The 12,243-nt window shown below is 38.9% G+C and overlaps 1 protein-coding gene across 1 annotated transcript in view; it reads left to right on the forward strand.

The window, feature by feature from the left end:
• THRAP3 (thyroid hormone receptor associated protein 3) overlaps positions 1 to 12,243 on the forward strand; it is a 68,597-nt gene that overhangs the window by 39,629 nt on the left and 16,725 nt on the right. Inside the window, exons 3-4 of the mRNA XM_003415498.4 lie at positions 5,776 to 5,943; positions 9,980 to 10,885. Coding sequence (XP_003415546.2) covers positions 5,807 to 5,943; positions 9,980 to 10,885 — 1,043 coding nt within the window. The 5' untranslated portion in view covers positions 5,776 to 5,806. The remainder of the gene's footprint in view (positions 1 to 5,775; positions 5,944 to 9,979; positions 10,886 to 12,243) is intronic.

Genomic DNA, 12,243 nt, shown 5'->3' on the forward strand with positions numbered 1-12,243 from the left:
CTTAACTTCATTAATGTTTGTGTATGCACACACATATATATACTGTTTGTGTGTGTGTATATGTATGTATATGTGTATATTTAAGAATCATGAGGAAAAATCCCTGTAAAACCACTGGCTAAAAAGAAAGAAGCAAGTGCTCCTCTCCTGCCTGTTCTGTTTCGTATCCTCCCCTTTCTTGCACTCTTTCTGTTCCTTTCTTCCTTCCCACTTTGCAGAGGTAACCACCGTTAACCGTTCGCAGTGTGTGTGCATATAGATATATCTTAGGTAACATCTGTACCTACATAACTGTATTTTTTAAGCAGGTTCTGCTGAATTTAATATTTAAAATTTAAGAGTTTTGGTACTAAACTCCAGAATAATTTTGATTTTATAAGACAGGCAAACTATTATTATACCATTAAATTGTTTAAGTAGTAAAATTATCATTTTCAGCAAAGAAACCCCCCACCCTTTTTAGGGGGATGCTTAATTCACATTGGTATTAGGTATGCATATTCTGTGAATTTTAAGAACCCAGAATTGAAATGAGTATTCATATTTACAAATATGTCTTGTTTAAGATGATAAGAGAGCTACTCGATAGCAGAGTAAATGTGTGGAAGGGGTCTCTGATTTGTTTGTTTTCCAAGATACGGTGGGGTATGAAGCCTTGGCAGAATGTTAGGAGCCTAGAGATACTGACAGCTGCTCTTGATTCTGTTACCCTCTTTTCTCCTTTCTTTTACTCAAGAAAGGACACTGTCCAGAGAAAAAGCATAAAATAATAAACATGTTTTAATATTTCACCTGAGCTTTGCGTTCTTACCCCTAACTATCCAGAGGCATACAGAAGTAGAAATCAAGCCCACTTCCTTGTCTAAAATACTTTATCAACGATGCATTTCTTTCTTTATATTTTTGGATCTGTTCTTTATCTTAGTCATTATGTCTCTTGTTCACTAAGAATTTTCTGCTTCTTGCCGTCAGTGACTGTTGAAAGCATGGCTGTCTTGACGCAGTGGTAGTGGAGTTTTAGTCTTAACTTAAACCAAAACCAAAGCTGGTGCTCCTGAGTCAGTTCCGACTCATAGTGACTCTATAGGACAGGATAGAACTGCCCCACAGGGTTTCCAAAGAGTGGCTGGTGGATTCGAACTGCCAACCTTTTGGTTGGCGGCCGAGCTCTTAACCACTGTACCACCAGGGCCCCTACTCTAGCCTGGCACTAATAACTTGTGTCTCCCTAATACTGAGATCAGTTTGGCCTTCTGTGCTTTTGAGTAAGGTGTAGAAAGGATGAGAGTGATCTCAACTTCTAGTTTAGCACAGGAGTGATTGGAGTTGTGATATGTAAGTAATTTTATTCCTGGATGTTATTGTTAATATTTGATGAACTGATCTTTTATTATTCCTACTTATGTGGTGAAGAGAATGGAGAGTGAAGAGGAAGTTGGAAAGAGCTTGTTCATTCAGTTAGTAAGTACTGAGTGGCTAACCAGTGTTCAAAGCACCGGAGATAAAATGGAGAACAAATCAGTCATGGTCCCTGACTGGTTCATCTTATAGCCCCTGAGTTTGGTATCCTGAATTGTTCAGTTTATTTGCTTTACGATTTATTTGCTTAGTCATCAAATGTAGTGCCATCCAATCTGGAAAAGTATGCTGTTCTCTTTTTTTGATTGTTTTAAAGTTATATTAGAGATCCATAAAAAAGGGGAGATTAATTTTGAGACTCATTTTAAAGGCAGGTGTTAAGAGATAAATAGTTGAAAATCAATCAATGTAATGCACCATATCGGCAGAATAAAGGATCAAAACCACATAATCACCTCAGTAGACACAGTAAAAACATCTGACAGAATCCATTACCCTTTCATGATAAAACCATTCAACAAACCAGGAATAGAAGGAAACGTCCTCAACCTGATAAAACTACCATGATCTAAGGAATCCACTAAAACTCAATATTAGCAATAAACAAATTCAGCAAGGTTGTATGATACAAGATCAGTACAGTCATGTACCACACAGAGTATGTTCAAGTAACGTCTGACCACGTACATGTCCGTGGTCCCATAAGGTTATAGTAGAGTTTAGAAATCCTGATTGAAGAATGGGATGTAGGGGACCTGACTGGATGTAGTTAACGTAACAGCTTTCTGCACACGACACGTGTATCTCCTGTCTCTTGTATACAAAGCAGTTGCACTGCCAGGCGTGTAATGGTACAGTACATACATAACCTGTGCTACGTATATCTTGATAGTTGTAATAAACGCCTGTGTTACTGGCTTATGTATATACTGTACTGTACTTTCTATCATTATTTTAACGTGAACTTTCCCTACTTAAAAATAAAAAGTTTACCATATAACAGTGTATGCTTCAACTTGTAGGCAGCAGCATCCACATTGCATATCTCTTTAGTGTTGTAGGGTTATCTGTTTAATTTTCTTTTGAAAATGTTACCATGAAGTGCACCATGGCTCCCAAAACCAGTGCTAGTGATAGCAGCAGCTAGAGGCAAAGGAGACGTATTTGTTGATTTGGAAGGGAAACAAAAGGTTATTAATTAAACAACAGGAGGTGGAAAATCTGTGAATGCTATTGCTCACAATTGATTTAAGCGTACTGTCACAAAGTTCAAATCACATAATATTCCGATTTCACAGAACGTTTCATGAACGTTTGTGCATGACTGCATTCAAAAATCAATTGTATTTCTATATCCTAGCATTGAACACCTTAGCTAGAGCAGAGAACAGTTTCATCCTTTTGCCAGGATCTAGACTGCAGGTCCTTAAAACCCTCATCTAACAGTCTTTTAAGGTAAGAGATTTATCACCTTTAGCCTCTGGCTTTCAGTTTCTCCAGAAAAAAAAAAAAAGACCTCTAAATTTTATCTCCAAGGTGTTTCCTCTATAAGCTGGAGCTGTAGCAGCTTCCTGGACTTTTTGCCTTTCTGAAAGTTGTTAAATCTAGTATATTCAAATCTAGAATGTAATAATTAGAAACAAATATCACCTTTTAGTTTGTCTATAAATTGCCTCCTTTACTAGATCCTAAACTGTAAGAGTAGAGACTATTGTTTATTCATTCCTGTGTGCCAAACGCTGCTCTAGACAGGCAGTGTAACTTAGTGGTGAAGAACACAGGGACAGCGCCAGGTTGCTTTGGTTGCCTTGCCACTTGAAGCTGTGTGACCTTGGGCAAGTTAGTTATCCTTTCTGCCTCAGTTTCCTCATCTGTAAAAAGCAATATGATAATGTGCCCACCTTGAGATAAAATGAGCTAATAAAAGCAGTATTTAAGTGTTTGGTATTCTGGTCATTGGGGATACAGCAGTAAATAAGAAAGATGAGATTTCTTCTGGTGCAGAGCTTGCCTTCTCTTTTAGTTGGGTAAAGACAGGAAACCCTGGTGGCGTAGTGGTTAAGTGCTATGGCTGCTAACCAAAACGCTGGCAGTTCGACTCTACCAGGTGCTCCCTAGAAACTCTATGGGGCAGTTTTGCTCTGTCCTATAGGGTCGCTATGAGTCAGAATCGACTCGATGGCAGTGGGTTGTTTTTTTTTTTTTTTGGTAAAGGCAGAATAACAAAATAGTAAATAGAAAAGACAGTTTCAAATATAGCCGGCCCTCCATATCTGTGGGTTCCTCCATATCTGCAGATTCAGCTAACCGTGGATTGAAAATATTCGGAAAAGGTTCCAAAACGCAGAACTTGAATTTGCCATGTGCAGAGCACTATGCTGAAGTCACCCGGATGGGACAGTGTGTAGGCATACCCTCCTTCCGTCTCACAGATCTTTGGTTTCTCTCCGGCACTCATTTGAGCATTGAACTTGTACAGACTTTTTGTTTTCCTTGTCATTTTTCCCTAAACAATACAGTGTAACAATTATTTACATAACATTGACATTGTATTAGCTATTATAAGTAATCTAGAGACGATTTAAAGTATATAGGAGGATGTGTAGATTATATGCAAATATTATGCCATTTTATATAAGGGACTTGTGTATCAGTGGATTCTGGTTGGGGGGGGGCCCTGGAACCAATCTCCGGTGGATATCAAGGGACAACTGCACTGACTTTAGTACTCTGAAGGGAAAAAAAGATACTAGACTAGATACCTACAGCTTGACTAGGTGACTTGTGTAAATCAGGGCAAACCTCTGAGGAGATAGCTTTTGAACTGAAATCTGAATAACAAGGAGGTAGCTTCATAGGGGAAGACTAAAACATGGCAAAGAGATTACCAGGAAGAGTTGCAAATGCCTGAGGTAGGAACAGACTTGCCCTGTGTAAGGGACTAGAAGAAGTCACTTGTGGCTGTGTGTATTAGTGAGGTAGGAGGGTAGGGACTTGTTTTTGTTGTGCTGGCTTTTATATTCCAGAACAAAGTTCAGCCTCTTGCACAATAAATATTTGTTGATTATTATTTTGCCTTCACAAATTGGCAGCATCACTTCAAGGAGCCTTCTGCTAAGCAATGAGGCAGTGAGGTGTGGTAGAACAAGCCCTGGGCTGAACTCTTCAGTGTTTTGACCTAGTTTACACTCCTAACTAGCTCTGTGATCTTTGACAGATCCCGTGCTCTTATTGATCCGTGATAAAGATATACTTAGCACTTTAAGTTTTTACTACCTGGAAGATAAACTTCAGTTGTCCAAGGTGCTAGTAGGATTTAAAGGAGAAATGAATTGGCTTGATAGTGCTCCTTGCAAACTAACCCAGTGTCCACCTCTCAGAGCAGCTCTTAGGAAGGAGGAAGGAAAAGGAAAAAAAGTCATCATTTTCAATGTGGGAAAATGACCCTGGAAGAAAGATGTTTCTTGGTGCTAATGAAGAGCTGTATGAAAGTGGTGTATCTCCTCTTTATGAATTACTTTAGCCCTGTATTTATGGATTAATAGCCTGTATTTTTACAGGGTAGAGAACAGGTAGTCCCCAACTTAAACAGTGTGTTCGAGTTACTACCAACTGCACTTAGGACTGTTTTTTGTTTTTCCTACAACTTATCATTAGTACCGTGTACTACATACAGTGTTGCAGTGCGGAATTTGCTGGTGTTATCATTCTCAGTTGTTTGCTCGCGGATAATCAATGTTATGATTTATAAAGATACTGGTAATAAAAGGCAATAATTAAAAAAAAAAAAAAAACTATTCAACTTAAATCAGCCAACTTACAATAGAGTCGTTGGAACAGAACCTCGTTGTACGTCCAGGCCTGCCTGTATACGTTACGTTGGTATTAGAATATTTGAGAATATTCCCTCTCACTCTCTTTTAACCTGTTCTTTGAAAGTAAGCATTAAGGATATGCTTATGGCTTTGAAGGTCATATATAGTACAGGGAGTAGAGAAACGGTCAGAATTGCTGTATACTCTATAACCAAAATGTAATTTGTGTAGATTTTCTTTGTTATTGGAAGTGTGAAACCTCTGTCAGGTCATCTCAGTACTTTAACGGCTGACTTAGTCCTCAAGACATTGTCCGCTTATTGAGAAAAGACTTAGGTGTACCACATCACTGATAGCTCCCCTCATCCTCTTCAGTGTTTCCTAGTGTTCCCCAGTTAGAGTTACACGGCAGGGTTTCCCTTTGCTCCTGTGGCTTGGTCTGTGTAAGACTTGTGCTACCTAGCAATTCCTTTTGATGGAAGGGCAGAGAGTGGTTTTTTTAATCAGCCATTACGTTTTTTTTTTTTTTTTTTCTAGGTGTCAAGAGAAGTTCAGATTTGCAAAGAGACTCATTTGTTTGAATATATTTTCTTACATTTAGGTATAATTGAAAAGTGACCTTCCCTGTAGAGATGTCAAAAACAAATAAGTCCAAGTCTGGATCTCGCTCTTCTCGTTCAAGATCTGGATCAAGATCTCGTTCTCGTTCATTTTCAAAGTCTCGGTCCCGGAGTCGATCTGTGTCTCGTTCAAGGAAGCGCAGGCTGAGGTAAGGGGGTGTCACTGTATACTGAGATAATTACTGCATCTGTCAGTGTGGGTTTCTTAAGAGCTTTTGTTAGACCATTTCCATGAGTGTCGAATGGATTGGGGGACTGGCTTGAGGTGGAGGGTTGGGTTATAAGAGATCCTCAGTCTCTTCAAACACCACAAATTCATATCAGCTTTGATTGCCATGCTTTTGCCTAATTCCGTTTCTCCTCTGCCAGCGCGTATTATTTCCCATCCACTTTGGAAGAAAGAGCATTTTATTTTTTATTTGAGCTGCTTGCTTCACATCTCTACACCTGATTATTTTTTATTGAAGTATTTTTGGAGGCTTGGACCAGAGTTTATCTGCATCATCAGTGAAGAAAATGATAGCTAAAAGTATTAGTAGTAAGATCACCATTGCAAGGGAGAGAAGGCCTTCACCCACTGAAAATAATTAAACTTAAAAAACCTATTGGGAGTCATTTGTATACACCCAATGTGCCAATCGCTAACAAGCTGCATCTGTTTTGTAAAACACATCTTTAAAATATCTAAAAAAGAGTTTTAGACATATGTTTGTCTTACTAAATGTAAAAATAATTATTTTGAATTAACTGCCAGTATGCTTTAGTCAGTTTTCATAACTTTTAGGTGGATTTCCTTATTTCAGTTATATCTTGGAATAATGTCCTCCTCTTTTGATGTGTTATGAGTTGGTTTTTCATTCTTTCAAAGTGTTTTAATTTTCATTTGTGGGTAGATAAGAACCTTTCAGTAGATATAGGTTTCCTTCTTTGAGTTGGGAAAATGTGGTTGGTGAATTTAAGTACTCATGAAGGGGAATCTTTGTACAATTTCACCTTTTTTTTTAATCAGAACTATACTAGACAAGGAGATAATTTCTCAGTTTTGCCACTTGGAAGCCCCACTGTTTATTTCAGATGAGTATCTAGAATCTTTTTCCTAGATGAATTGGTTATGAAATTTAAAATAAACCACAGAAAAAGTTGCTTATTGAGCTTGTGTTCATGATGATTTCCATAGTCTATTAAATAAATGGCTGTTGGTTTTTTTTTTTTTTCCCTTCCTGCCAGCAAGAACAAGTTAATTCTTAAATGGAATATTGAGAAGCCTTCCTGAAAATTAATTTCAGACCAGAGTTAGAAGAAAAAGTAGCTATACATAAATATTAATAACTCTGATATAATATAGAATGGAAAGGTTTAACTTTTGAGTTTCTTCCTCAAACAAAAGAAAAACTACATATACATACATATGCATGTATATATATATATATATATTTTTTTTTTTTTTTTCCAGAGATTACATTTTGAGGATAACCAGTCCTCGATTTTTTTCTCTCTCCCGTGTTTTTTGGGGCATGCATTTTCATACCAGACTTTATTTAAGCCCTAGGCTCTAGAGCCTGTCTATTGCCCAACTGTGTCAGATTCCGTAAAGTAAAATTCCATCCTTCCTCTTCACTAGCCCCAGAAAGAAAGGGAAAGACCCACCAAATATATTTACACCTATCTCAGAAAATTGCTATCAGGGCCATGGAACTGAGAAGAGACTCAGAGTAACTCCTACTTTGTACCCAGAACCTTTTGATTTGAGTGGTTTAAACCTCAGTATTAGCTTATTTGGTTCTAAAGGTACTATTTTAAAACTTAAATCTAGTAAATAAAAAAAAAATAATAAATTTTTTTTTTTTTTTTTTTTTTTTTATTTACTAGATTTAAGTTTTAAATAGGAACTAAATAATTGGTTCAAAAACAACCAAAACTGAGAGACAAATTTGAATGAACACAAACCAAATAGAAAAATGTTAACCAACTCTGAAGTACTGGTGACACCTCAAAGTCTGGGCAGATCTGTCTGGACAGATCTTTTTTCCTTGTTCTACAAATTATTTGGCATGGTCATTGGCTTGGCAAAGGAGGGGAAACATCTTAAGCAGGAGTATGTGCCGAGATAGGCCTAGAGCCACTTTATGTGCCATCTTATACCTAGAAGATAATTTTGGAGGAAATTTCTCCAATAGAAAATATGCTCTTATACTTGATTCTAGTCTGACTTCTCTGTTTTTTAGAAACAGATAAATTTGCCACTGAATGTTCAGTTTTTATTTCTCCCTTATCTGTTCCATGTTTTTTCTTCTGTTTTCCCTCTCCTACAAGGAAAGTATACTATCCAGAGTTTAAGAAACCATGCCTTTAAATTAACTAACTGCTGAGTTCTACACACTTGGAGAAAATTGATTGTTTCCTTGTATTTCACAGACTGTATCCTCTTAAGTGACTTCTCGTAAATAACTCCATTTGCAATCTGCAGAGACTCCCATTCCTGCATCTGTGCAATGACTGCGGGTTTTGGATGCAGTGTGCCACAGGGCCCTCACTAGTAATTGATAACAGAAGCAGCAGCAGCCTCTGAGGATGGGAACATGAATTAAACCCTCTTTAGTGCTGGTGGTGGATCACCTCCTTCAAGTATAGCCTTTTAATCTGGTCATATTCAGTCTCATAGCCTGCATCTGCCTCTCCTTTCTTCTTTTCTTATATTGTTGTTACTGTTTTCGAATGAAAAAGTGTGGAAGGTAAGTTGTTCTTTAATTGTTCTTAAATAGCAACCAGTACAACCAGTGGTAAGACGTAGCAACATATTTGTGAGTTACCGTTATTCTTGGGGTAGGTAAAGACTGAGTACGAAGGCTAATAAATAGTGGAAAATCAATCCCACTTTAAATTAAATGGAATATAAGGTTCTCTTTAAAAGTACTACTTTGGTTACTTGTTAAACTTGGCATATTTGCTAAAAGGGGTTAGTTTTTAAAAACAACAGAAGTGCATCTGTTCCTAGTCAGGCCTGATGTGAGAAGGTCAGCCACTTAACTGATCTTTAGTCTATGTGTAAAGGTAGTATTTTCGGAAAGAGTTTTCTAGTAAATCTTAGATATTTCTAGCCAACTACTTCGGAATAGTGACTAATATGAGTGGTAAAAGCTATAGTTGGCAAGTGATATCCAAGAACCCCAGTGGATTTTTACACCAACACATGTAGATTTTGGCTTTTTTTGGTGGAAACAAAGCTCCCTGTCATTGACAAGTTTGGCATTCTTGAACATGTAGTTTTTACAAAGTTAGTTTACTGTTGAATCCCTGTGGTTCTGGAAGTGTGTCTTTGCTAAATAAGAGCTCTGTCTTACTAAATGAAGAGGAGTAAATGCTCGGCTTCCGGTTGAATTGAAAAATGTGCAGATGTAGGGGGGACCCTGTTTTTATGATTTCTCTCTTAGCTTAACTTGGGTACCTGAGCACCTTGTGGTCACATGGTGCCCTCTTGTGGCACTTAGGTAAGATCATGTAGCTCAGCCATGGAAATTTGACCTTCTAAATAGTGAAACCATTTCCAGGTCCCCAGTAAAAAAAATTCTTAGTAAATTCTTTTACTCTTTTTCCCCAAGTCCCTATTTAAGTGTTATTTGATGTAGATTTATCCTAACTTCATTTTTTTACAACACTACATCTTAGCAGGAACTGAGAAATTAGCCTTGCCCAGAGAGGTCAGTGTGATGGCGAGTGGAGTGTTCTGTCTAGGAACCAGAGGACCTGAATAGTTACCTATCTAGCTTGCATTTCTTCCTGACTTCCACTGACGTAGAGACCTGTAAAATCCACTGTACCGGTGAAACTTGCCGTATTAAAATGATCTTTGTTTAGTTTCCTACATTAAGAAAATTTGCATATCCTTTTGGTCTTTTTAGGACTAAATCTCTACTTTAAATGTACTGCATTATTAATGAAGTGATCTCAGTGTTTCATCGTTTGTTGAAGTGTTAATCCTTATCTGTATTTTTGTATTTAATATGGGCCACAAGCAGTGGGATGAAAAATTTAAGTTTGTATCTTTGCTTTGAAAACAAAGCTGAAAAAATGAACGAGATAAGAAATGTGAGGGATGAGACAGTTACCTTTGTTTGCAGGCTTTTCTTGAATGAAAATTCTTGGGTCAAAAATTCAAGTATTTCTCCCTTTCCCTCCCCTTTTCAGTTCTAGGTCTCGTTCCAGATCGTATTCTCCAGCTCATAACAGAGAAAGAAATCACCCAAGAGTATATCAGAATCGTGATTTCCGAGGTCACAACAGAGGCTATAGAAGGCCCTATTATTTCCGTGGGCGCAACAGAGGCTTTTATCCATGGGGCCAGTATAACCGAGGAGGCTATGGAAACTACCGCTCAAATTGGCAGAATTACCGGCAAGCCTACAGTCCTCGTCGGGGCCGTTCTCGATCACGGTCCCCAAAGAGAAGGTCCCCTTCACCAAGGTCCAGGAGCCATTCTAGAAACTCCGATAAGTCTTCCTCTGACAGGTCAAGGCGCTCCTCATCCTCTCGTTCTTCCTCCAACCACAGCCGAGTTGAATCTTCTAAGCGCAAGTCTACGAAGGAGAAAAAGTCCTCTTCCAAGGATAGTCGGCCTTCTCAGGCTGCTGGGGATAACCAGGGCGATGAGGCCAAGGAGCAGACGTTTTCCGGAGGCACCTCTCAAGATACAAAAGCATCTGAGAGCTCGAAGCCATGGTCAGATGCCACCACCTATGGCGCTGGTTCTACATCAAGGGCCTCGGCTGCTTCCGACATGAGTCCCCGAGAGCGAAGCCCTGCTCTCAAAAGCCCTCTCCAGTCTGTGGTGGTGAGGCGGCGGTCACCCCGTCCTAGCCCTGTGCCAAAGCCTAGCCCTCCCCTCTCCAACACATCCCAGATGGGCTCAACTCTGTCAAGTGGTGCTGGATATCAGGCTGGGACACACCAAGGTCAGTTCGATCATGGCTCTGGGTCCCTGAGTCCATCCAAAAAGAGCCCTGTGGGTAAGAGTCCACCGGCCACTGGCTCTACGTATGGCTCGTCTCAAAAGGAGGAGACTGCTGCTTCAGGAGGAGCAGCTTATACCAAGAGGCAAGTATCTGGTTTCCCCTACCTGGTTGTGCTTTTATCTCACCAGCTGGCAGTTTAATTGTAATGTGATCTAAGTTAGAGCTCTGATTAATGGTAATAAGGTAATTCTCATTTCCTAAACTTTTCATTAGCAAACTTTAAAAGCATTACCCAAGGAAACCTTTAGCTTAACTCTGGCTTTCCTACCTTCCTGAATTTGTATTGCAGCATAAAGTTTCTTTAGACTACTCTGCAATGATGTTTTCACATTTAAAATTTGCCTTGGATTCTACCAATGTAAGCCAGAGAACAGTATAGATTTGTGGGTCAGCTATCAAAAAAATATGATCTTTGCCAAAGTGAGTGGCCATTGGAGCTGTTAGACCCTCTAGGACCCACCATCTGCTGTGACCGATCTGCATCAGCCTGCCATGGTGAAGAGCTGCGCCCCTCACACCCTTCAGTTGAGGAGACTGGGCAGAATGGGAAAATCCAAGGCTTAGTCCAGGAAGGCCTTGTTTTAAAACCACAAGGTGGGTGTATGTCCCAGTAGAAGCCAACCAGGCTGCATATTAGGAGAGGACATGCCAGTGCTTCCGTCTTTCTACCCTGGGGGACACGGTGAGTTGGAACTTGAATCTTTTTTTGTTTATGGATGGATTGGGATGACAGAGAGGTTTCAAGAAAGTTGCATTGGAACCAGGTTGTGGTCAAGAGCGACTGACTGGACAAGTGGTTTCTTCTTTTTCTTTCTTTTCTATTAGCATATTCTTTGATAGCCTACTATCCTGTGATTTTTCCTTGCCTTATCAGTGTAATTATAAATTGATTAGGCTTTCTCCATTAATGTTACAGATGAAATGTTCAGAATCTGTACTTTCCAGCCTTCAGTAAGTCCACTTGAAAATAGAAGTTTTGTTCCTCGCCAGAATTGTGACTCTCATTAGAAGGCTTAGGCTTTCCTATAAGAAACAGTATGATGATTTCTGCCCCCCAAATAACATGTATTTTGTTTTTATTTGTGTTTGCAGTACATTTCATACTTAGATCTTCTAGGTGACTTGCATCAAATTCGAAGTCTCTTTTGAGACTTGTGTTTCCAAATATGTGTTGTATAAAAGCAAAACAGTCCAAGGTTGAACATTCTATGTTAACTTTGCTGAAAGCAGATTTTAAGTGACTGAGTGAAGGTTGGGTAAGACCGTAATTTTTTTTTCCATAGACCACATTACAGGTAAGTAGGTTTAGTTTTTTTGTTTTTTGGGGGTCTGTTTTTGTTTTAGTATCCTAAAAATGACCCTTGTTACTTTTTTTCATTGCTTGTGTAAGACACAACTCCATAGATTATATATTTTTCTCTTAAAGAGAAGCTCATAGAT

This window comes from Loxodonta africana, chromosome 3 (genome assembly GCF_030014295.1).
Source record: "Loxodonta africana isolate mLoxAfr1 chromosome 3, mLoxAfr1.hap2, whole genome shotgun sequence".
NCBI lineage: Eukaryota > Metazoa > Chordata > Mammalia > Proboscidea > Elephantidae > Loxodonta > Loxodonta africana.